We start from the raw sequence: 26,198 nt of genomic DNA, 5'->3' as shown, positions 1-26,198 counted from the left end.
ACTTGGCCATTTCTACTTGGTCATTTTGTGGGCTTTTGCTTTTTAATTTTTTACTTTTTTAGAATGCAGAAAAATTGATGCTTTTGATATTACTTTAAAAATATATATATATTTTTTCCATTATGGAGCAAGTTTTTTCAAAATTTTCCTTTTACCTAAGGGGCAGTCAAATTTCTCAAAGTATGATGGGTAAAATGGTCTTTGAATAATTTTGTTGGCATTCGCCAAAATAGTTACTTTTTCATGGAGACGTTGCTTTTTACTGAAACTAAAACGACTTTTTACTTTTGACTTGTTTTAGCTAAAGATTTGTTTAATTGGAGATTGCCAAATAGAGCCATAAAGAAGTGCCTAACTACATTATTATTGTCAGTGATCATGTTACTTGCACCATCCTTAAAAATCTTTTCATATTCTTTAGAGGGAAACACTGCTGGAAATTTTATTTTTGGTGGCGTTTAAAAAACGCCGCTATAGGTATAAAAACGTCGTTAATTCTTTTTGTGACGTTTAATACCAAACGTCGAAGACGCCACCGTCGCTGTAGCGTTATGGCGCTTTGAAAACGTCATTAAATTAGTATAGACGGCGTTTTGAAAAACGCCGCTAAATGTGATAAATAATGAAAAATGACGCCTCTAATATTTAGCGACGTTTTAAAAACGCCGTAATAGATTTTTTCCTATTTTAAAAAAATGACCGTTGGCACTATAGCAACGTTCGGAAAAACGCCATTATAGCTTCTTTTTTTTTTTTGGGCGGAAATTGTGCTAATTCTGTTAGATTTAACTAAAAAATATACCTGTAATAAAGCTAAAAAATAGCAATAATATAGATAAAGCTTTGCGACTATTTCAATATATTTGACTAAATTTAGGCAAACATTGCATGATTATTCCAAAATCAAACAACAAACACAACCAAAAATTAAATTTTTTTTTTTTATCACACACATGTATTGCAAAGCTGTCAAGTAACAAATTCAACAAGACAAGCAGAAGAATATAATTTCAACAAAACTTCTACATTAATTTTCTAATATCTTGATTAGCTTCTCCACCAGGATTTGTCAAACTTGAATAGGAAGACAAAGGAAAATTCTGAATTTCTAGTTCATCTTCAGTATCCCAATCAATGTTATCACTCTCTTCTCCAGAGGCATTCCCACCCTACAAATAATTAAAACACCCACAAAGGAAAAGAAAATAAATCACAATTAAAATAGTTGACCACAAGGATGATTTTTTTTTCCTTTCAAGTTACTGACCAACATACCAATGGTTGCCAAACATTAAGGCTTTGTTTAATTTTGAAATAATGCACTATTAAGTAAAAAAATAAGAGATTTAGAATTGAGGTTGAAGAGGTAAAAATTATATGAGAAAAGAATACGTACCATTTTGCAGTACCACTGGTTTGGTCCAAGCAAAGCCTCCCAAGCTATACAAGAAGTATATGAAAAAAGTTACTAAACTAGTGCAGCATACACAACATAATTTAACAAGAATAATCTCATTTGTTGTTCCTATTCAATATTCTATTTTGTTCAATAATATTTACTTGCTTGCCCAATTCTTTAAACGTAGAGATGAGAATGATATATAAGCAACAGCAAGAATAGATGGTGTGCTACTGATCTCATCCGATGATAACCAGTATGAAATGCATTGACAAATTTGGTCTTAAAACAAAAGAGGTGAGAAGGAACCTGTGAAAATATTATTTTTGGATGGTCTCACCATTATACTAAGTTAGTATGCCTAAATGTCTTGGCAAGTTGGTGAAAGAATTATTGAGCAAAGATCAGTGATATTTTTATCAGTAACAATTGTCATAAAACACAAATGGCTATTAAAACATCACATTATGCCTTCACATGCTTACCAATACTTTTGATGCATTAACTAATATTTCTCTTATTTATAAAGATTGATAGATAGATAGATAGATAGATAGATAGATAGACAAGTAGATAACATATAAATATATATGTTCGAAAATATGTAGTACACATCAAAGTTCTCGCTGCGTCAAATTAAATAACACATGTTTTCCACTCTCTTTTTTTATTTTCTTGGCTATTGATAAAGCCAAGAGATCATATAACAATCCATAAACAAGTAGGTGCAATAGCAGAGTAGCGGAAATCTTGACCAACCACAGATTTTCACACACAACATAGCAAACAAACACAGACTACTCACAAAGAGAATGCACAACAATCTCTTCCATAGTATTATGTAGAAGCAGCACAAAACAACATTTCCAGACCTGGGAACTCCATAATATCCTGCAAACAACATCCACAACAGATCATCAAAGCAAAAGACAAAAAAAAAGGCACCCTTAGCAGCCGAGACACTCTATGCATGACAAAAGAGGTTCAACTTGCTCAAACAAGAACTTGAGTTAGACCATCTCCTCGAACATATGTTACATAGACTCGGATATGGATGTTTGGTATTCGCCAACTTGACAAAATAAGGGTTATATTTTTATATTTTTAAACTATTAAGTGAGATGAAATGGTATCATATATAATATAGTGTTAAAGAGGTATTTGATTTATAGACAGCAATATATATATAGTGTCAAGTACATATCTCACACCATTGTTTATTTGATTTATTCTAAAGAGTCCATGTAACATGCCTGAAACTAGCTATCTTAGTTGATATGATTGAATGCAAGTGAAAGGGGTTGGAAGGGAAAAACATTCCTTTTCTAGGTGCATGATCAGTGACACCAACACTTGAGTCAGTACCCCGTGAAGCATTTCTCACCGTCATATCCAAACCTATAAAATCAATTAGAAGATTTCAAAATTAAGATCAGTAGATCATTTTTTACACAACAGGGATCGATTAATGTCATGTCATGTGCTTGTTACAACCCAAGAAAAAGAACTAAAAGAGAAAGCTAGCTTTTTTTGATCCTCAAAAGTCTCACAAAATTTGTCTTTACTTCTGTATTCAAAAACTGGTTTTGTTTTTGCGCTGCTTAGATCTGATTTAAAACAAGATATCCTTTTGAAAAACCTATTCCTATTGCTGTTTTCTTAATTCCTCTTCGGATATCTAGTTTCCCCACTTCATTGACATCATTACACATACAATGCAATTCAACTTGCCATGAACTTTTAAATGGAAAAGAAATGTGATAAAGGAGTAACTAGTGACCTACGTGTTTTAACTTAATTGGCAGCAAGAGAAATAGAAGACGAGATCATTAAGTAAAGATCAAAAGAGACAAAGGTAAAGGCTCAAACCTTCAGAGGTCATTCGTCTAGATGATTTCTTATTCTTCTTTCCAACATCTTCATCCAAGGTTATAGATTTTGAATCACTAAGAGCTGATGTAGAACATCCAGAAACAGGGTTGTTAAGCCTGGAAATCTACTTCCAACGAAGGAAATCCATTTTCAAATAAAAATATCTGAACCAAATGACTAGATGAGATAGCTTACGGTTCAAAAAAGTCAATGCCGCAATAAATAAAATGTTGAAGAGAAGAGAAAACCCCAAGAGTGCTCCAACACAAACCCAAAACATGTAGTCATCCGTGAACAAGCCTCTAGACTTGAGAAGGACTTTCCCAACTGTAGGTGTATGAATTCGGGGGTCTGGATTGGGCTGCAATAAGAAAAATGTTCAGAATTTTGAGAATGTAAAGATACTACGCAAACAGTAAAAGACAACTTACGGCGCTCCATCTTTTGTCAAGAAATTCATTATAATGACTAAAGCATTTTGTCCATACATCATTGGAGAAATATAATAGACCCATATCATAAATGGCTGAATGTCATCTGCGGGCACAAAAGGAAATGAATGGTTGTAGATGTAGTGCTTTGATCATCGAATATATAAACAATCACATGAAAGAATCCACAACTTACTTGGCTAAATGTCGAGAAATATTCAACAATGTGGTATAAAGATTGGTAAATTAAAAGCTCATTCTAATTCAAGATAGGCTCAAAAGTGAAAATAGAAATCAGGCAGCTTACTTTGGGCAACTATAAATCCTCCAAGCAGAATATTCATTATCAATGTGCAGGTTCCTAAAGTGCATACAAGAACCAGCTTTCTTCCCACAGCAACAAAGCGAAGAGAGAGAGAGAGACATTTGATGTATACTGAACAATGCCAATAACTGCTGGAAAAACCTGAATCAGATGGTGGGTATTTGTTAGTGAATAAATTATCAGGTTCAAGTGACCACTAAGTGCAGAGTAGGAAGAATAAATTTCTAATGAAGAATTTAAGTTGGTAAGCAAAAGTATAAACATGAAAAACTATCATGAGAAACCAAGAACACGCAGGCCACTACTACCTGCTGGTGTCTGGAGCAAACCCAATTGTGTAATATGTAAGACTGATCCATATCGCTGATTCCACTAAGGAGAGGGGTATACTGAGGACCCAAATTGGCAACCCAAAAGCCCATGGAGGATAGAATAAGAAATGCCTCTGTTTATAGAATACAGGAAGCCTCAAAACAGTCAATGCAACCTCTGTCAACCCGTTAAACAATACATTCATGAGAGTGAAGAAAAGAGCTCCGAAAATTTTTCAATCAACTCTATAAAATGAAAACAGAAGGGCCTAAATTAGAAAGGTGAGCCAGGTGAAGTTTTAATTTCTACTTCACCAGCCATCATACTAATCTGTACAATCAAACCTCAATCAACATGGCAACCACATTGAGAAACAGCGCCCCAGAACTATCAAACTTGTATATGTGCACTATACTAATGATATAATAAAAAAAAACAAGGTAGAAGTCAAAGCAATAACATTAATATATACCTTGACCCAAACAGCCAAAGATTCATCATGTTCTAACCACTTGGATTCTGAAAGAGAAGACTCTCCCTCCTTGTTACTCAACACCCTGCTTTCAATAGTATCTACAAGTAAATGGTCGGTCTCAGAGGCCAGACAAGACTCTGTGCAAAAATCCTGTCCATTCAAGTTCCCATCATTTGCATCTTGATTTAAAAATAGAAACATTTCCAATAGACATTATTAAAATATATATATATATATATATATATCAGTATATATCATTTATGTATCTGCACATTGATACAGAAATCCCTCCCTCCAGGACCAAACTCAGTAATCCCCTTGCCTATCCTCCAAAATCCGACGATCTACCTACCCCTTCCTAGCCCCTCCACCATCGCAGAACCATAAGAGAGAGAGAGAGAGAGAGAGAGAGATGAAGGGAACAACAAATAATCGTACAAATTGAGTCAATCCGAACATACCTCAAGAATCGAACTGAGATTTTTTCCAAATCGGAGCTTGAAATGCGAGTAATCGAGGGGTCAGAGTTCAGATCTGAGCTTCTGGAAATCACTGAATCTTTGCAAATGAGCCGGTGGAGCTCGCTACCTCGGCGGTACAGCTTCGAAATCGCTTCCATGGGGCTTCGATCTGAATCTTCGATGGAGCTTAGGTATGAATCTTTGATGGAGCTTCAAAATCGCTTCGATGGAGCTTCAAAATCGCTTCGATGGAGCTTCGATCTGAATCTTCGATGCAACTTCGAAATCGCTTCAATGGAGCTTCGATCTGAATCTTCGGTGGAGCTTAGAGAGGGTTGAGAGAGAGAGAGAGATATGTGCGTATAAGAGTTGAGAGAGAGAGAGTTTTGAATCTTCGATCGAAATGCTTTAGAGAGGGTTCTGATTCAAAATAAGGTTTCACAAAAGGAGGCGTGTGTGGCACCGCATTTGGAGGCGTTTTCCCATTATAAAATGGTGCCGTCTTGTCTAATAGAATATGCGGCGTTTATAAAACGCCGTTAAATACTAATAACAGTGACGTTTAAAAAAACGTCGTTAAAAAAACGCCACCATATCCCCTTTTTCCTATAGTGAAAGGTGATTTATGCACTATTTATATATAGTCGAGTAAGGAAAATTGTGAGTCATAGTTTCATCTGGGTGAACCGAATAGTTGCGGGTATATAAGCCTGATTAAGGTTTGTGAGAGTTTGTTTATAGCATATTTTAATAATTTGAATTGTTCGTATTGTAAGATTAATTAAGTAGATCATTCATAAAAAAAGAGTAGGTTAATTGAATATTTATAACTCCATAAGATCATATTTGTTTGTAAGAATATAAACAACTAGAATGAGCTTGATAATTTTTGTGAAAACAATTAGGACCCGATCATGAGATTGACGATATTTGATTAACCTGATTTTTTCATACATGTGATATTTTCGACAAACCTTACAATATAAACAGTCAGACCATCAAATTAGACCCGGGGCCAACTTCCATGAAGACTCACAACAGGATTGGCAAATCCTTGTATAACAACAATATTTTCACTAGTTTATATTATTGGGTATTTAGTAAGATAATTATTTTCATCAATGTTATTAATAATTTTTTTATTTAAAAAATTAATCATAATATTTACATAAACCATGATATAAATTGGTAACTAAAAACTGATGGGGACATAAATTGGTAATAAAAAAATGCAAATTAAATTAGAAAAGAAAGAAGAGGACATAACATCTGTCATAACCCAAACGCACCTCTAAAAGTTTGGGTCATAACTGGCCGGTAATCACTTGATCACCTTCGGCCTCAAACAACATACAGAGTAATTATAGTAATAAGGCCAAAAGCGGAAGTATACAACAAAAGAATGAGTCCATTGAGCTACATCATCAATATGAGAAAAATATAACACATCCACATTATTTACATGCCCATGCAAAAAGAATATAAGTATCGAAAGAAATTTGTGCATAGCGTTTACAAACCCAAGACTTCATTAGCAAAACAAAGTAAAGTCAAAGTATGATGTGAGTCAAAGACAAAACTCCATATCGGAGACATGACTCGATTGGGTCTCAAAAAGAATGGCTCATGAAGCTGACTCTAGGGGTGTGTTCCATGCTACAAATTACCTACATGTGCATACATAAAATTGGGTCAGAGAAGCTCAATGAGTAATAATACAGTAACACAGTGTAAATAAACAGTCATAAGATTCTCACAATACCTAAATCGTATAAACAAAATGGTCTTAGGTCCAATTATACTTAAAAATGGTCTCGGACCCAACATATAACAAAACGATCTCGAGCCCAATCATATATCAAAATAGTCTCGGGTTGAATCATATTTCAAAACGGCCTTGGGCCCAATCGTATTTCAAAATGGCCTTGGGCCCAATCGTATATCAAAATGGCCTCGGGCCTAATCATATATCAAAACGGTCTCAAGCCTAACGTTGCACATGTTATATAATATTAATGAGGTTTTCCATTTCAAACAAATCACAATGTCGGCACCAATCACCGTTCATGGTTCAAGGTACACAATAACAAACATATAAATATGGTATTATTACTCATAGTGTGATTGATCTTGACGTGTTTCCTCCGACACACGACCTACACCAAACATGTCACACACATATTCGATAAATAATCCATTCATATCATATACACTTTCTTTTAGTGATTCACACCATTTTTAAATGGTTCCTAATCATCATTTCACTCCCAAAAGGGTTGAAATAAGGTTGGAAATGCATTCTGGAGGTCGGGAACATCAATACAAAAAGACAGAATTTTTCCCCCTACCTGGCTGCACGTGCAGCAGGTCCAACCGCTCGAGCGGTTTGGCTCAACAAATGCGAAAATTGCAGCCGCTCGAGCGCATAGTGCTGTCCAATTTTAGTTCAAAGCAAGGGCACCTCATGCGGAACCCGTGGCCGCACAATCTGTCTGGTCACACCCAAACTGTCGAAAAATGGCTCAAAGATGCACACATTTTCATCTCATTCCCAAGCCCAAATCCATTCAAAAACAACTAAAAAACATGATATATAAGCATGATACAAGCGTAATTCCACATTAAACATATAAATCTTAAATCTTGCATCAACATTAACTCCATGGTCTCGTCTTTTCACAATTTCATGGTTTTACATATGCAAGTTCAAAAATACATATATTCATGAATGATTTTCGCACAAATCTTGTTTATGTGAACCATCTAGGGTTTGTTTCACGGATCAATCATAAAAACAAACTCAAATCAAACAAAGGTGTAGAGATTAGGGTCAAATTTCATGTCTTTAGCTCTAGCCACCACACAACTCAAACCCTAGCTCAAAATTCCTATTTTCTTCATGATTTCTTGACAAAGATGAGTTAGAGACAAAGTTTGTAAGTAAATTTCCATACCTTAACTCAAATCTATGGTTTGTCCCTTGATTCCTTTCAAATCCCTACCTTTCTTCTCTTTCTCTCTCTCTAACTCACACTTTGGAGGCCTCTCCCAACAAATGAAGAACAATGGGCTAAATATATACAACTTAACTAAAAAATCTTTATTTATTCATTACGAACCATAATTTTTCAAAATCTCACCAAAAGTTCTAAAAATCATGCTAATCATAGCTATGAAGTCGGTTTTTGTTTATCGTGCCTCTACGGCCTTCAATTTCAGTTCAAAGTTTTTGTTGCAACAAATATTCCTACTTTCAACAGATGTTTTTCCAAATTCATATATTTTCCATACTTAAACTTGCAATTTCGTATCAAACAGATAATCAGATACATAATTAAGCATAGTACGAGTTAGGTTATCACAGTCTTCCCCCTTTTAGGAAGTTTGGTCTTCCAAACTTGTTTAACTCGAGTTGAAAACAATTCCAGATATTGTTGCCTTATTTCTTCTTCTCGTTCCCAACTGGCTTCATTCCCATGAGGTTCCCACCATTCCAATTTTACCATAGGGATAGTCAGGTTTCGTAGTTGCTTGACTTGCCGGTCAAGGATTTGAAGGGGTTTCTCTTAAAAGCATTATCGTCATCTAGCACAATTTGATGATAGTCAATAACATGAGAAGGGTCCCGAAGGTTACCTCTCAACATTGATACGTGAAACAAATTGTGCACTTGCTTCATGCCTGATGGTAAAGCAATCCGATAGGCAACCTGACCTAATCTTTTCAAAATCTGAAATGGCCCTATGTACTGGGGTGATAATTTTCCTTTTTTTTTTCCTCCCAAATCTTGTGTGCCCTTTCATTGAAGTGACTTTGACAAAAACATGATCCCCAACTTCAAACTCCAAGTCTCTTTTTCTTTGATTAGCATAGCTCTTTTGTTGGCTTTGAGCAGTTTTCTGTTGGATGATTTAAATCTTTTCCATAGTAACTTGCACAATTTTAGGCCCAATCAACGAACTATCTCCAACCTCGGTCCAGCAAATCGGAGTTTGACACTTTCTCTCATACAAAGCTTCATATGGTGCCATTCCAATACTAGGGTGCAAACTGTTGTTATAAGGAAACTCCACCAAAGATAAATGAGTTTCCTAACTCTCACGGAAATCCAAAACACATATTCGGAGCATGTCCGCCAATGTCTGTATAGTTCTTTTATATTGTCCATCAGTTTGTGGATGAAATGCAGTACTAAACCTCAACTCTGTCCCCAGTGCTTTTTGTAAGCTTTTCCAAAACCTTGACAAACTTAGAATCTCTATCCAACACAATGGAAACTAGAACACTGTGCAATCGAATAATCTCAGCAATGTACACAATGGCAAGTCGATCAGCATTATAAACAGTCTTCACAGGAAAAAAGTGAGCAGACTTAGTCAATCTATCCATAACAACCAATATAGAATCCATACGTCAGGGTGTTCGGGATAAGCCCACAATAAAATCCATAGTTATATGCTCTTACCTCCATTCCGGAATAGGGAGAGGTTGAAGTAACCCCACCGGTGTTTGTTGCTCCACTTTCACTTGTTGACATTGAAGGCACCTTGAAATGAATTCCGCAATTTCTCTCTTCATATTAGGCCACCAAAAAGCTTACTTGAGATCTTGGTACATTTTGGTTTTCCCAGGATGCATAACAAAGCTAAACTTGCGAGCTTCTTCCAAGACTCTTCCTTTAATTTCGAGGACACTAGGAACACACAATCCTCCCTTGAACTTCAACACTTATGTTCCAAAGAAAATCACGATCTCGGTTTTGCTTCCATCTCATCATATACTTTCTTGAGGAATTCATCCTCCAATTGCCTTTGTTTAATTTCCTCAATAATAGCCAGTTGTGCGATCATTGCGGCCAACATTCCATCCCGTTTATATAGGACGATTTCCACCTCCATTCTTTCCAAGTCAAGTAACAGTTCATTTCGCTCCGTAAGCAAACATGCTAAGTTTCCCATTGACTTTCTACTAAGAGCATCTGCTACCGTGTTGGCTTTACCAGGATGATAATGAATCTGCAAGTCATAATCCTTGATGAGTTCTTACCACCGTCTTTGTCGTATATTAAGCTCCTTTTGAGTAAAGAAATACTTGAGGCTCTTGTGGTCGGTGTAGACTTCACATGTTGCTCCATAAAGATAATGCCACCAAATCTTCAATGCAAATACCACATCAGCTAGTTCCAAATCATGCGTAGGGTATTTCTTTTCATGTGGCTTTAACTATTGGGATGCATAAACAATTACTCTTCCATTCTACATAACCACACACCCCAAACCCTTATGAGAAGCATCACTATAAATCATAAACCCTTTTGTACTTGACGGTAAGGCAAGGACCGGTACTGTTGTGAGTCGTGTCCTTAATTCTTGGAAAGCGGATTCCCTCTATTCTGTCACTCAAATGGAACACCTTTTTGAGTCAATTGGGTAAGCGGCACCGCAATCTTAGAGAAATCTTTAACAAATCTTTGGTAGTAATCTGCTAAACCCATAAAACTACGTACTTCTGTAACATTGGTAGGAGTAGGCCAATTAACAATAGCTTCTATCTTTTGCGGATCGACAGACACACCATCCTTGTTAATTACATGCCCCAAAAACACAACTTCATTTAATCAAAATTCACATTTCTTTAATTTAGCATATAACTTCTTGTCCCTAAGTGTTTGAAGAATTAATCTCAAGTGCCTTTCATGTTCCTCCCTACTCTTCGAATAAATAAGAATGTTATCAATGAATACCACCACAAACTCATCCAAGTAAGGTTTGAAAACTCGATTCATTAAATCCAGAAAAGCTGCCAGTGCATTCGTAACCCCAAATGGCATGACTAAAAATTCGTAATGGCCGTACCTGGTTCGGAAGGCGGTCTTCTCAACATCCTCTAAACTAATGGTACCCGAATTTGAAGTCGATTTTTGAAAACACTTGTGCCCCCTGTAATTTGTCAAACAAATTATCAATCCGTGGTAAAGGATATTTATTCTTCACTGTTACCTTATTAAGTTCTCGGTAATCAATACACAACCGAAGGGTCCTATCCTTCTCTTCACAAACAAAACGGGTGCACCCCATGGCGATGTACTTAATCAGATGAACCCTTTGTCAAGCAATTCTTGCAACTGTATTTTCAGTTCCTTCATTTCTGCCTAAGACATTCTATACAGTGCCTTGGAAATAGGTTGAGTACCTGGTACAATATCAATGACAAATTCAATCTCACAATCTATCAAGTCCCCTCTCAATTCTTCGAGAAATACATCCGAAAACTCACTAACAATCTGAATAATTTCAACACCCACCTCAGTTGTCTCTGCATTCAAAATACAACACAAATAACTATTACAACCCTTCTGAAGTAGTTTACAAGCTTTCGTAGCCGATATCAAATAGGGCGGAGGGACCACCCCATGTCCCACAAAAGTAAACTCATCTTGACCTGGTGGGCGGAACACAACTTGCTTAGACACACAATCGATGGTTGCATGATACTTAGCTAACCAATCAATTCCCAAAATTATATCAAAGTGTACCATACCAAGAGGCATCAAATTAGCACATAATGGATTATCTCTAAGTAAAAGCTCATATGTAGGATACATAGAATCACATAACATATAGTTCCCACGTGGGAGAGACACGCACAACACATAATTCAAGGGTTCCATAGATCTATTCAAATTAGGGGCAAATGTTTTCGAAACAAAGGAATTGTGGAACCCGAATCAAGTAGCACATAAGCAGGTTGGCCATTGATGGAAAGCGTACCTGAAACCACGACGTTTGAATTTTGGACATCACCCAGAGCAAGAGCAAAGACTCTCCCTTGCCCAACATTGTCTCTAGAAGTAGTAAGCCTTGTCGGGGTCTTTGTTGCAGGAATGGAACTGGCTGAACTAGCAGTTGGCCTATTTCCTTTTTGTTGCCCAAACATAGGACAATCTCTCACCATATGCCCCGTCTTTCCACAATTAAAGCAAGCTCCTGATGCTCAATAACAAACCCCCCCGGTACTTGGCAAGTTGGTGCCAAATCACGGGTAGAACCCGAAGTGTTGGAAGTTCCCAAATTTTGCTTCTTACTTTGTGAGGACGCCGACCCTTTGTGCACACTGGAGCCTTGCCTTTTTCCCTTCCAATTCAAGTACCAGTTGTGGTTGGCTTGGTTACCTTCCGCTATGATGGCCTTATCCAATACATCCATATATTTTCGTACCTATAATACATTAATCTTCTCAAGAATGGAGTCTCGGAGACCTCCCTCAAATTTTCTCGCCTTCTTGTAGTCTGTATCGACCATGTATTGTGCGAAACAGGCTAATTTGGTAAATTGCGCTTCATACTCCATTGTGGTGTTGTTCCATTGCTTCAAGTTTTCAAACTCTGACACCTTCCTGTCTCGGATACTTTGTGGGAAGTACTTCTCATAGAAGATCTCCAAAAATTGAGCCCAATTCATCCCTTGATGCTCTCCTCGAATAAGCATCCACCAACGGTGTGCCTCATAGTCTAGTGTAAAAGCAGTTAGCAAGACTTTTTGTGCCTCCATACATGGAAAGACTTCAAACAATTTCTCAATACCAAGAACCCAAGCTTCCGCCTTTAATGGATCAATTCCTTTTTTGAACAAAGGTGGTTTCATCTTCTTAAATTTTTTTGTGAGAGCAATAGTTTAGTCGTCGGTCTGGTGGTCTTGCACTATAGGTGGAAGCACAGGCATTGGTGGCGATGGTTGTTGTTGTCGAAAGGCCTCTACCTTGTCCATGATCATTGCCTCAATTATATCAAGTCGTATGGAGGCTGTTCTCACCATGATCTAGATGAACACACACAAACCCAAGACCTCATTAGCAAAACAAAGTAAAGTCAAAGTATGATGTAAGTCAAAGACGAAACTCCATCTCAAAGACATGACGCGATTGGGTTTAAAAAAAAATGGCTTATGAAGCTGACTATAGGGGTGTGCTCCATGTTGCAAATTACCTATATGTGCATACATAAAATTAGGTGAGCGACCCTCAATGAGTAATAATACAGTAAAATAGTGTAAATAGATAGTCATAAGATTCTCATAACACCCAAAATCGTATAAACAAAACAGCCTTAAGCCCAATCATACTTCAAAATGGCCTCGGGCCCAATCATATATCAAAACAGCCTCGGGCCCAACGTATATCAAAACAGCCTCGAGCCCAATCATATTTCAAAACGGCCTCGGGCCAAATCATATATCAAAACGGTCTCGGGCCCAATCATATTTCAAAATAGCCTTGAGCCCAATGATATATCAAAACGGCCTTGGACCTAATCATATATCAAAATGGCCTCGGGCCTAACGTTGCACATGTCATATAATATTAATGAGGTTTCCCATTTCAAACAAATCACAATGTCGGCAACAATCACCGTTCATGGTTCGAGGTACATAATAACAAACATACAAATATGGCATTATTACTCACAGTGTAATCGATCTTGAGGCGTTTCCTCCGGCACACGAACTGCACCAAGCATGTCACACACATATTTGATAAATAATCCATTCATATCATATACACTTTCTTTTAGTGATTCACACCCCTTTTAAATGGTTCCTAGTCATCATTTCACTCCCAAAAGGTTTTAAACAAGGTTGGAAATGCATTCCAGAGGTTGGGAGCGTCAGTACAAAAAGACAATCCAAAAATGGCTCAAAGATGCAAACATTTTCATCTAATTCCCAAGCCCAAATCCATGCAAAAATAACTCAAAAACATGATATATGTATATATATGTAAGCATGATACAAGTGTAATTCCATATTAAACATCTAAATCTTGCATCAACATCAACTTCATGGTCTCATCTTTTCACAATGTCATGATTTTACATACACAAGTTAAAAATGCATATATTCATGAATGATTTTCTCACAAATCTTGTTTATGTGAACCATCTACGGTTTGTTTCATGGATCAATCATAAAAATGAACTCAAATCAAACTATGGTGTAGAGGCCAGGGTCCAATTTCATGCCATTATCTCTAGCCACCACACAACTCAAACCCTAGCTCAAAATTCCTAATTTCTTCATGATTTCTTGACAAAGATGAGTTAGAGACAAAGTTTGTAAGTAAACTTCCATATCTTCACTCAAATCCATTGTTTGCCCCTTGATTCCTTTCAAATCCCTAGCTTTCTCTTCTTTTCTCTCTAACTCACACTTTGGAGCCCTCTCCTAACAAATGAAGAACAATGGGTAAACATATAAAACTTAACTCAAAAATCTTTATTTATTCATTACCAATCATAATTTTTCAAAATTTCACCAAAGGCTCTAAAAATCATGCTAATCATAGCTATAAAGTCGGTTTTTGTTTATCGCGCCTCTACAGCCTTCAATTTTAGTTCAAAGGTTTAGTTGCAACAGATATTCCTACTTTCAATAGATGTTTTTCCAAATTCACATATGTTCCATACTTAAACTTGCAATTTCGTATCAAACACATAATCACATACATAATTAAGCATAGTACGGGTTAGGTTATCACAACGTTGCATGCTAAAATGTCATTATTTTGATAAAGATCAGTTTTTGGATATATCTATCGTTCTTTTGATTGATTTCATCAACATTGTCTTATTTTCTTTGGTAACTAGTTGACAAAAGAATCCTGTTTCATTGCACCAAACCATTCTTACAAACAATTGATGTCATAATTCAGATCTACTTTTATTTATATAAATTCTTGTCTAGTTCGGAAGAATAATTGTAGGCACTGTAGGAAAATTGATTTTTAGTGGCATTTCAAAAATGCCACTATTAGTCTGAAAAATGCCGTCATAAGTTATAGCGACGTTTAATTTTTTTTGTCACTAATACGGCCATCGTAATAGCTTTACAATGTTTTAAAAATGTCGCTAAAAACATTTGGATGCATTTTAAAAAACGCCACGAAAACTTTGATGCCCACTACCATTTCCATTACAAAATAACATATAACATCATGATGACGTCATTTAGTGGCGTTTTTTGAAAAACGCCATTTTTTCCCCTTGATTTTGAAATATAGTATAACACGGCCAAAGAATTTAACTAAAATATAGCACAACACAGGGCCAAAGAATTTAACTAAAAAGAAAGCTTGAGAATTTAACTACTGGTATACAAGAGCAATAGTATGTACAATCTGTGATTTGGCAAAAACAATTACTAAAAATTCAATCTCAAACCACACTCTTGAAGCTACTCTCACCAAAAATTAAAATAACAAAGAAATCATAGAAAATAACAAGGTATGAGGCTTTTAGAACAGTTCTTCAACTCTTCCTCCAGTATGCTCATACCACAATGACATCATTGCAATTTCAGTGTCTTGTTGCCCATCTATGGAATGCTGGTTTACTTTTGCAAATCCTATCAACATGTATGTGATAAACATATATGATAAACATAATCAGAATGCCTATATGATAAACATATCCAGGCCTACCATTGTTCCATCTTATAATCTATTATCAATTAGAATAAACCTTTAGATCATCTATTTTACTACGTTGTCCAAAACATGACATCAACTCAGATATTTCAATATTATGATACCCTAAATTTCCTCTAGACCATTTACCATGATTTTAGGGATTGTTCAAAATTAGGCACTTTGTGAAATGCATTCCCAGTTAAATTCCAACAGACTGGAATACAAAATGACGGAAGGTAATTCTATTTGGCAAATATGATAGGGATAATTACATACTTTGATTGGATTTTCTAGTGCTTTAGGAGATGAACGGTTTTTTTGTCAAACAAAAATCTGTAACAAAATTAACACTTCTTAGAAAGCACCACAGCAGAGATGATGAATTACAATAATATTCCACCTCAACAACATTAATTTTGTGAATAAAACTTACAACAAAAAAGAGGCCTTCTTTCATTGAGTTTGTCCTATCTACTTCTTCTTCTTCTTTCCTTTCTTTGATATTTGAACTTGTATTTGACAAGAACAAATAAGATGAATAAAACATAATTCCCAATTAGATGGAAATATCCAACAGTTTTTTTGTAACATTATGAGAGACATATGAACAGCTTTTCTGCAACATTCATCTATAAGATTTTTGTACCTGAACAGACTTCACCAATGTACCATATTGATAGCAAAATAACGTTAAAAGTTTTCAATTATTTGAGTTTTAAAAAGAAGTTCCCCTTAGAAGCACCAATACCATCTTCAAGATTACAATCTTCCGTGAAAAAAATTCATCAAACTACTAAAGATTAGATCCCATGTGAACTGTTGTCACGACCCAAACCCGCCCCTATAGGTTTAGCTCTGTAACCGGTCAATAATCCGTGATTACCAAAGGCCTGCTTAATGATGATGACAAAAACACAATATAAAAGGGACTGGTGGAAACCAATCAATAATAAGATAATGTCTAATGAGCTGTGAGCACTTGAATGGAAAAAAACTTTTATATATATATAACCATAATCATAACCATTTATGCCATAGTCATACATGTACAAGACAATATGCAAGTTAGGGAATTAATCCCATCATAAAAAACTGTATAAACAAAAGTCTTAAACATTCTTTACACTTAGCAAAAACAAAAGGGTGGATTTGGATGACCCAAAAAGCCTTGACTTGTGTAGATTCGGAACTTCGTTATGAGGCACAATAACTGGCTTGACAAAACATGAGCTCAGGTCGATGCCTCTAGCTTTGATCTGGTACCTAGCCACCTACATATATATATTAAACTGTGAGCTAAAGCCCAGTGAATAACAAATGCGTAAAGAGGTTAAGAATGATGTCTTTCCGTCTTTGAAACAATCGATTTCAATAGAATTTTTCAATCAATATCATTTAGAGATCAATCGTTCGATTCAATCAATTCAATCAATCAATAATTAAATAAGTCATACGTGGTACATTCGATAGCAACAATACACTAGGTCCAAAGGACTGAACAATCAATTGATGGCCATCATACAATAACAATAGTTCCAAGATTTGGAACTGACAGAGATCTCTATAACAATAGAAATATCGATAACAATGACAATAACAATACGCAATGGATGCCACGAGTACAATTCAAAAGAGGATCATCATTCAATCGATAGAAAGTAACCATTCAGAAACAATATAAGTTATTGTGTAGAAAATAAACACAATTGAACATATCTTTGCAACATTGTTACTCACAGTGGACTTCGTGAAACACGTGCTAATATGCACTAAAGACGCAACGTCCGACCTAAACAAACAAATTCAAGCACAGTAACTCAATTACATTCATATCGGATTCAAATACTTCTATTTCTATTCGCTTCATTAATCATTCAGTCAATTTTTCATTCATTGTTCACTTATTTGGTTCTAACTTTCATTCGTTCACTCATGAGATACAATACACATTAAATACACTTTAAAACCATGTAAACGGAGGCCCGGAAGGTAGAAAAGAGGAGCGAAAAACAAACCGTGGTTGTCCAAAAGGGCCGCTCGTGCAGAGGGCTTAGCCGTACGTGCGGGACTAGTGTCACATGTGCCCCCCGCACCTGCCTTTATTTCAGTGTTTAACACAAAACTGCCCTGTTTTCTGTACGTGTGGGGCCCCAAGCTCTACGTGTGTTGCTGGGTCTTTTTGAGGCCGAAATCTGTCCTGTTTTGGCAATGCAATACTTGTACAAAAACAACACCATTTACATGCAATACACACCCAAAACCTCATGTAATCATGTTAGAATTTGAGCCTTGAACATTGATTACAAACCATGGCTTTGAAAGAAACTCAATTATCCATTTAAATGATTCAAAGTTTTGAAAAGATATGAAATCTTGAACTTCAAAGAGTTCATGTAAAAATGACATATAGGAGTAACAATAAAATCGTGCAAGTCCACAATTTAAATTAAGTTTTCCACATGGTTGTTCAAAGCTTCCAAGAAGTGACGAGTATGAGTCATGTGTTTCAATAATTCTAATTCTAAACTTTGTGAGGAAAACTCTTTACAACTTGTATACTCCATGAAGATCATGCAAGAGGATATGCATATAAACCTAAATGTCGTAAATTCATGCCATGCATGGAGAAATTAAGGTCAATTTCCTTTGATTCATTCCTAATTTAACTTGCATGTTCTAACTTGTCCACTTCCACAATAAAACTCCTAATTAACCATGAATCCATCTTAATTAACCTTATATCTTAGGAAATGATGAGTGTTGGAGTCTTAAGTTCAAGAATTTGAAAGAGAAACTTACCTTACTTTGATGATTTATGAAGGTTCAAGCTAACTTTCTACCTTCCTCCTGACTCTTTCTTTCTTCTTCTTTTTGTTGAATTGTTGAAGTCTTACCTTCTCACACTCTTTCCCCCTCTCTCTCTACGTGGCTGATTCTATTCAACATAAGGCCACTATACTCTATATCCCAATTACATAAATGCATAGTTGAGTAGGACACTAGTAAAGATTTATCATACTCAATTCTTTTATTTTTCTTTCAATATTTCAATTACTTCAATTAATTAAAATCAACATTACTTAAATTAATTACTTTCATTTAAATTAAACTAATCTCCGACGTTATAACTTAAATTAAACTAGTTTTAATTTTCCTAATATGAATTAGGCTCTAATTTCATATTCTATTATTAAATTTTTAACTTGGTAAAATTAATGATTTAGATAGGTTAAATCCATGATGCTACATATTTGTTCACAATAACACTACAATACCAATCAATGCAAGTATATATCATATGGCACATAATTCACATGACACATAATTTCATAATTAACAATAAGCATATAATTAATTTAATTAATTTGCTTAATTAAAGAGGTGGTTGTCACATCCTCTCCCCCTTAGGACGTTTGGTCCTCCAAACTCAATTACCTTCCTCCAGAAAGAATACAGGATCAAGTGGAAAAATGTCCGGATATCTTTTCTTCATGTCATCTTCCCTTTCCCAAGTTGCATAAATACGACCATGATTTTGCCAATCCACTTTCACTAACAGGATTTCTTTATTTCTCAACTTTTTGATCTGCCGATTCACAATTTGAATAGGCCTTTCTTCATACGAATAGTCATCACTCAACACCACACGAGTAGGCTCAATAACATGAAAAGGATCCTGAAGATAATCCCGCAACATTGAGACATGAAAGATATTATGCATATATTCTATTTCGAGAGGAAGTGCCACCTGATATGCAACTAGATTAGTCTTTTCGATGATTTCATACGACTCAACACATCTCGGTGCTAACTTGCCCTTGGTTCCAAAGCGAGTCTGCCCTTTCATTGGTGTCACCTTAATAAAAACATGATCACGCACTTCATATTCCCTGTCTCGCCTTTGTACATCTGCATAGCTTTTCTATCGACTTTGTGCAGTTTTCAATCTTTGTTGAATTAATTTCACCGTTTCTATTGTTTCATGCACAATCTCAGGCCCAAGTGAAGGCCTATTTCCAACATCTACCCAACAAATAGGAGACCGACATTTTATGCCATATAATGCCTTCAAAGGCGCCATACGAATGCTTGAATGGAAACTATTATTGTAAGCAAATTTGGCTAGAGGCAAGTGAGTTTCCCAATTCCCTTGAAAATCTAGCACACCCATATGCAACATGTCCTCCAGAGTTTGGATCGTTCTTTCTGACTGGCCATCTGTCTGTGGATGGTATGCACTGCTCAATCTCAATTCAGTACCCAATGCTATTTGCAGGCTTTGCCAAAATCTTGATGTGAACTTCGAGTCCCTATCAGAAACAATGGACACAAGCACTCCATGCAATCTAACAATCTCATTAATGTAAATTGTAGCCAACTTATCCGCATTATAAATTGTTTTGACAGGTAAGAAATGGGCAGACTTAGTCAAACAATCAACAATTACCCAAATTGAATCCATACCTCCATTGGAGCGAGGTAGTCCAACAGTGAAATTCATGGTAATGTGCTCTCATTTCCACTTCGATATTGGTAGTGGTTGGTGGTTGAAGCAATCCTGCAGGTCGTTGATGCTTGACTTTGACTTGTTGGCATTGTAAACATTTAGACACAAATTCGGCAATTTCTTTCTTCATTCCCGGCCACTAGAAATTGAGCTTCAAGTCTTGATACATTTTTGTATTTCCTGGATGAATAGAAAGTTTTGAATTATGGGCTTCGTGCAAAACTCTCCTTTTTAACTCAACATCATTCGGTACACACAATCGGCCTTGAAATTTCAACACACCATTTTCAAAAAGAAAAGCTGGCCTCGGTTTGGATTCCCATTCATCAATAATCTTCTTCAAAAAGTCATCTTGTTGTTGTTTCTCTTTAATTTCCTCGATAAGCGCTGGTTGAGCAGAAATAACACTAATGTCCTACCTTGTTCTTGAAGAACATTTTTAACCTCAAATTTCTCAAGGTCGTGTAGCAATTCTTTTCACCCGGTAAGTAAGCAAGCTAGATTCCCAATTGATTTCCAACTAAGTGCATCAGCAACAGTGTTAGCTTTCCCCGGATGGTACACGATTTGCAAATCACAATCTTTTATCAATTCTCAACATCTCCGTTGCCTCATGTTCAACTCTTTCGGTGTGAAGAAATATTTTAAGCTCTTGTGATCTGTGTACACCTCACATGTTGCCCCATACAAGTAGTAGCGCCAAATCTTCAATGCAAATACTACTGCAGCAAGTTCCAAATCATGAGTCGGATAATTCTTTTCATGTGGTCTCAGTTGTCGAGAAGCATATACAATGACTTTACCATTCTTTGATGCTCTACCTTGTGGGCTTCCCTCAGCAGTTCGTTTGCCTCATCTTTTGATAAACATGCCAAAGGTGCCCCTTCAAAGCATCTTTGGTATAGCTTGCCTTAACCAAGGAAGAAACGGAAGGCCCGCCTCTTAACTCTAATTACATCGGCTTTGTTCTCAAGTAGTGTGCCACTTCCAAGATAGTCAATATATGGTTGTCTCTATTCTTCACTTCTTAGGAAATGAGCTTCTTCTTCTTTAGGATGGGATTTTCATTTTGGACATTGCCACTACAACTCAGCACTTTCCTTTCCCATCTTTGGGCAATAATACCCTTGCCTCTGCATCCATCGGTATAGACTGATATCTCCATCACTGTAGGAATTAGCTTTGATCTACTTAAGTTTGTAAGTTACTTCATCTCTACCGAAGCACCTTGCAAACAAGTTTTTGGGACAACAAAAATATAACTCTCTGCTGAGGAGCAGGAATGATGCAAGTTCTGCTGGTCTGACTGTTCCTTGGCCTATTTTCAGTTGTTAGATTATGTCTGCTTTTCATTCTTCAGCATCTTGCTCTGTATGTCCTTCAGCTAACACTACTGGTGTTGTTCGTTTCTCTATAACGATGGCTATACTATCATCTGGTCTGTCCACCTTTGTCCCCAGTGTAGCCAGGGCATCAGAGAAACGATTGTGTGTTTGAAGGGTGTATTGGATTTGGACATCATCAAACTGAGTGAGCAACTTCTGAACTATGGTGCGGTATGAGGCCAAAAGAGGTTCCTTCAAGGCGAAACCACCCAGTGTTTGATTGAAACTTACTTGGAGTCTCCCCAAAATTTCAACTTGCGATGACCTTCCTTTTGGGTAGCAATCGAACCCAGTATCAGCGTCTCATATTCGGCCTCATTGTTTGAACATTCAAAGTCAAGCTTATATCATAAATGGAACTTCTCCACTCTTGATTGGTTAGTGTTATGCCAGCTCTACCTTTCCCAGCCCCAGAGGCTCCATCAAATTTTAAATCACAATAAGTCTCAACCGCAGTTGCTGAGACATGGACCTCAACAGGTGAGGATACCTTTGCAGGTTCATGTTCACCATATGGGAATTGTGCTAGGAAATCTACAATTGCTTGATTCTTAATAGCCTTGGGCGTAATGCAAGTGATGTCATATTCTGCTAGAGCCAAAAGCCATCTTGCCATTCTTCAAATCAGAATAAGCTTGCTCAGTATGTAGCAGACAGGTTCACTCCTGGTCACAACATCGATCAGTTGTTCCAAAAAATAATGGCCCAACTTCTGTGCTGTAAAGATTAAGGCCAAACGATGCCTCTCAATTATAGTAGCTTGCTTTTCGTGCTCCTTTCGGATACAACTAGCCCTACAGTTTGGACTCTCGTGGTTTTAAATATGATATTTCACAAGTGCAATGTAAAATAATGAAAACACAAAAAGAGTCCAAATTCAATAATTCTTTTTGAAAATTGACGTTTGAATCAAATGTCAAAAATAGACTGCTTTGCCAGATTTCAGAGTCGCCACCTAAATATTTTTTTTGGAAAATTTAGGAAACCCGTGACTCGTGCCAAAGGCCATTAGTCCGTCATCACCAAAGTGTCTCGGCTTGGGAAATTAAGTATGAGATGGGAAGGTCATGAATTGAACACCCTCCACACCCGATCAAAGATCAACCTCCACTAATTACGATGTGATTTTTATGTACATTATACGCTCTTGTTTCGATTATTTAGGCTAACATTACTAGGTGTTGAACACAAGTATAGACTAAATTGCAAAAGTTTGAACACTTTAATTTCATGTGTTATTTTGAAAATTGTTTTTGATACATCGTCACTTGAAAAGGTGAATTTGTATGTACATTAATCAACTTATCCCAATTTTAGCAATTAGTCTTCATCTATAGGCATTCAAAGAGTTATATCACTTAAGCACTTAGCCTCATAGTATTATGCTTGATATGGCAACACAAACATACAATGTCATATGCTAAAACAATAAGTGCTCACCAAGTACTCCAAGGTAAGCCAAATAAAGCAAAACGGTTAGAAAACATGCATTGTCACACCCCAAATCCGGGCATGACCGGCCGTGGCCCACAGGGACTTAGCCCAAGGCACACGTAAGCCTAAACACGAATCCAATCACATTGAACAACTGAACAATAGTCCAATAATAAATAACCAAAACTCAATCCAGACATGTCACAATTATAAACGGCAAAATCAACCGCAATCAAAAACCATCCAAACTTATGGGATATAGACAACCCACATATCAAAAATAATCCTAAATGAACTTCGATAAGAATAAATATAAATATGCACAAGCTTGACATAACACTCTAAACTAAAGGAATGCCCTAGAGGTCCATGCAATTGAGTCCCCGCTATGCCATGAGTCCACTCTAAATCCTTCTAACACCTGGAAGTGATAAAAACTAAGTCAGCTGATAGCTCAGTGAGTAGCAACATGGATAGTAAAAACAGTTTTAAAAACAAGGATAAATTTCAAAATAAGATATATATCACAGAAACTAGATTGGCATACAGTTTGGTAAATACAATCTGTTTCAAAAGAAGGTTCCACAGTTCAACACTTAAAATACTCATGTCTCGCAAGAACATGATAAACAACATTTTCCACTTAAAACAGATTATAACATGAACACCAATAATTTTCTGGGTACCAATAAAAACAAATAATCTGCCACACATTTTTCAGGCTATAAGCCCCGTTGGATCCAATACCGAACTAAGAGTCATCCTCAGGGTGGCACCTGGGCCTTTTCTCAAAGACGATCCGATTGAAGGTCACCTAGTTGTTTTTAAAGGTCTGTTCCTTACAATAGTTGAGCACTAGAGTCATCACGGCCCAACCCGGATCTGTTCCCTAGTGGCCAGAGTCACCACACACAGTGGAATAATTTCCCTGGACTAAATACACACATGGTCCCAATAATCAATACACATCAGTTTCGCAAAACATGGTAGTTCATCATTATAAACATGAGACCAAAACAAATAGTTTACAGTATGCCAAGTTCACACATGTTTCAGAAATAATTTGATTCAATTGATAATATAATAATTTATCAAAACAGTTTAATCTTGAAACAACAATTTAATTTTCCAACAGTTCAGGGTAGGGGAACATTTATAAAAATACGTAGCATGAAACTATTCACCTGGAAACGAAATAATATAATCCTTGAATAGAGTATGAAAGTCCAACTAGTGCCCTGAACCAATATGAAAACTACACGTCACTACTAATTTAAAAATACTAAAGAATACGAACTAAGTAACCCAAACTAAAGCGCACTAACACGGCTCAACCCAACTCACCTTTACTCTTAAATATTACCTAAGTTTATGTTCTTCAAGGTCTAAAATCACCCAAGACATAGGTTCCGATCGAAACTTAATTAATTGTGACTTTAAGATAAAACAAAATTTCAAACAAGCCTTCCCAACCTATTCGCTAACTTTGAAAATTACAAAATCCACTCCACGCTATTCGAAAAATTCCAATAACCTCCAGATATGATCTAATATATCCTAAGTTTCAAACCCAACTAGTTTCACTTGATTTGCTTATCAAAATAATTATCTACAATTTATTATATCCAAACAGGTTGTTTTCTGCAGCACTTTAAAGAAATTGACGGTTCTCTTAATATACACGAGCAATCAATGCAAGGCCAAAAACATATGAAACTAGACTCGTAACCGGTTCTAATGACACTAATTTGATAATTTTTGGATTTATACCCAAAGAGAACAACACTCCCGAATTTACTGTTTTGGACTGGTTTCCTGGACAGATTTGAATTCCTCAATTTATATGGATTTCGATTCCCAAAAATTATGAAAAAAAATCAGGTATACAATTCAATATGTAGTTAATCTACTGTAAAAATTTCAGATTAAAATTCATCCGTTTGATATGGTTTCTTGATTTTTAAAGTTCGTGATTATGCGCAGAATTTTTAACTAAGAATAATACCCAATCTTTATACATGAATTTAACTCCTCAAATTTCTTAACAGTATATATATATACAAAATATATAAACCTACAACCTCCATGAATGAATAAAATAATTATAGAATAAGGATGAAGAACAAAGAAAGAAGAGAAGAAAACCTAGGAGGGCTAACCTTTGATGATCACACACAACATAACACACCCAAAAGTTCTTTGATTGCAACATCTTCTTCTTTTTTTCTTTCTCTCAAACCCTCTCCCGTGGCTGCTGTGTTGTTGCCCTATGTGGTGAACAAATAATAGAGTAGGGTTTGTGTTTATTTTATTTTATACTAATGGTGGGCACACATAGGTCAAATAAATAGATAAATATACAAAACATATATATAAGTTATATGCAACTCAAATAGCAAGAGTCTTATATATTAACCTTGTGGTCTAGAGTTCAAGTCACACCCTCCTCTCACTCTCTATATATTTTTTTTATAATAAATCTTGCCTCTAAATTAAATACTTTCACCATAAATTTATTTTAAATTTAAAATTAATTAAAAGATCCTCCAATAATATTTAATTTGCACCTTAGAATTCACTACCAAAATATATGAGATTGTAATATTATTATTTAATTATTTACTTAATTTTTATATTCGGGTTCTCACATGCATGTTCCTAAACAATGCAATGTGACTAATGTAACGCACAAATTATGCGATTTTTAATAGGCTCAGCTATGAGCATGTTATACGATTCAACTCAAGACATGTGATAAATCAAGTATTCAAGGGAAGAAATTGAAATTGACATTGGTTAGTATGATGAGCCAAATCCAAATGTACATGAAACAAGTGTAGGGAATGCTAAGTAAATATGATGCCCTATGCTACCATCATAAGTGGGTAAATAAAAGGGAGAATAAAATGGGGGTGGGAAGACATACATGCTTATTACATATTTGCCCTTGCGCCGGAGGATGCGAAAAAGTGTGCAAATGTCCGAAATAAATTAACTATTACAAATTCGAATAAATAAAATAAACTAGCTAACTGCTAATTAGACATCTAAGTTATTACAACATGGCTATTTCTAATAAACAACCATAATTGCACAAGGATATTATAATAATTACTAACAATAAGAATTATTACAA

The 26,198-nt window shown here is 36.0% G+C and overlaps 3 protein-coding genes and 1 long non-coding RNA gene across 7 annotated transcripts; all 4 read right to left on the bottom strand.

Moving 5' to 3' along the window:
- Positions 1-2,049: 2,049 nt before the first annotated feature.
- LOC145799179 (ABC transporter G family member 43-like) lies at positions 2,050-5,505 on the bottom strand. Of its 4 annotated transcripts, none has more exons than XR_014341196.1 (5): positions 5,276-5,505; positions 4,812-4,964; positions 4,336-4,472; positions 3,703-4,168; positions 3,295-3,632 (listed from the first exon to the last, which is right to left on the bottom strand). XR_014341196.1 is itself a non-coding variant. In XM_082888724.1 (5 exons), exons 1-4 carry the CDS (start codon positions 5,431-5,433, stop codon positions 4,006-4,008), a joined length of 543 nt encoding a protein of 180 aa, XP_082744850.1. In that variant the 5' UTR covers positions 5,434-5,505; the 3' UTR covers positions 3,295-3,632; positions 3,703-4,005. The 4 variants fall into 4 exon arrangements, 2 of the variants coding, with proteins under 2 accessions (XP_082744851.1, XP_082744850.1); XM_082888724.1 differs by having other exon boundaries at positions 4,812-4,896; XM_082888725.1 differs by lacking the exons at positions 3,295-3,632; positions 3,703-4,168; positions 4,336-4,472 and adding an exon at positions 2,050-2,290 and having other exon boundaries at positions 4,812-4,896.
- Positions 5,506-9,466: 3,961 nt separating this feature from the next.
- On the bottom strand, positions 9,467-9,853 carry LOC145799736 (uncharacterized). Its single transcript, XM_082889367.1, has 2 exons — positions 9,741-9,853; positions 9,467-9,656 (listed from the first exon to the last, which is right to left on the bottom strand). Exons 1-2 carry the CDS (start codon positions 9,851-9,853, stop codon positions 9,467-9,469), a joined length of 303 nt encoding a protein of 100 aa, XP_082745493.1.
- Positions 9,854-10,020: 167 nt separating this feature from the next.
- Positions 10,021-12,918, bottom strand: LOC145799735 (uncharacterized). The gene is made up of 7 exons (XM_082889366.1): positions 12,502-12,918; positions 12,046-12,238; positions 11,443-11,590; positions 11,019-11,214; positions 10,782-10,853; positions 10,444-10,497; positions 10,021-10,290 (listed from the first exon to the last, which is right to left on the bottom strand). The coding sequence occupies exons 1-7, from the start codon at positions 12,916-12,918 to the stop codon at positions 10,021-10,023; spliced, it is 1,350 nt and encodes a 449-aa protein (XP_082745492.1).
- A 10,290-nt stretch (positions 12,919-23,208) lies between these two features.
- LOC145799178 (uncharacterized) lies at positions 23,209-25,346 on the bottom strand. The gene is made up of 3 exons (XR_014341195.1): positions 25,222-25,346; positions 24,247-24,300; positions 23,209-23,483 (listed from the first exon to the last, which is right to left on the bottom strand). It is a non-coding gene; the product is annotated as an uncharacterized LOC145799178 (long non-coding RNA).
- Between the last annotated feature and the right edge of the window lie 852 nt (positions 25,347-26,198).

This window comes from Camellia sinensis, chromosome 9 (genome assembly GCF_055761805.1).
Source record: "Camellia sinensis isolate YWXY chromosome 9, ASM5576180v1, whole genome shotgun sequence".
NCBI classification, from domain to species: Eukaryota; Viridiplantae; Streptophyta; class Magnoliopsida; order Ericales; family Theaceae; genus Camellia; species Camellia sinensis.
Note: the sequence above shows the minus strand (reverse complement) of the source record. Positions and strands in the feature narration are given on the sequence as shown.

Excerpts from the sequence above, each read along its gene's own strand:
- LOC145799179 (XM_082888724.1), bottom strand. The coding sequence starts at position 5,433 with ATGGAAGCGATTTCGAAGCTGTACCGCCGAGGTAGCGAGCTCCACCGG. Across the intron at positions 4,897-5,275 it reads ATCTCAGTTCGATTCTTGAG|GGTGTTGAGTAACAAGGAGG; the intron begins GTATGTTCGGAT and ends TATTGAAAGCAG. Across the intron at positions 4,169-4,335 it reads TTTGCTCCAGACACCAGCAG|GTTTTTCCAGCAGTTATTGG; the intron begins GTAGTAGTGGCC and ends CATCTGATTCAG.
- LOC145799736 (XM_082889367.1), bottom strand. The coding sequence starts at position 9,853 with ATGAAGAGAGAAATTGCGGAATTCATTTCAAGGTGCCTTCAATGTCAA. Across the intron at positions 9,657-9,740 it reads CTCCCTATTCCGGAATGGAG|ATTGACTAAGTCTGCTCACT; the intron begins GTAAGAGCATAT and ends TGTTATGGATAG.
- LOC145799735 (XM_082889366.1), bottom strand. The coding sequence starts at position 12,918 with ATGAAACCACCTTTGTTCAAAAAAGGAATTGATCCATTAAAGGCGGAA. Across the intron at positions 11,215-11,442 it reads CAACCTATTTCCAAGGCACT|GGGGCACAAGTGTTTTCAAA; the intron begins GTATAGAATGTC and ends GACAAATTACAG. Across the intron at positions 10,291-10,443 it reads ATTTGGAACTAGCTGATGTG|ATTCATTATCATCCTGGTAA; the intron begins GTATTTGCATTG and ends TATGACTTGCAG.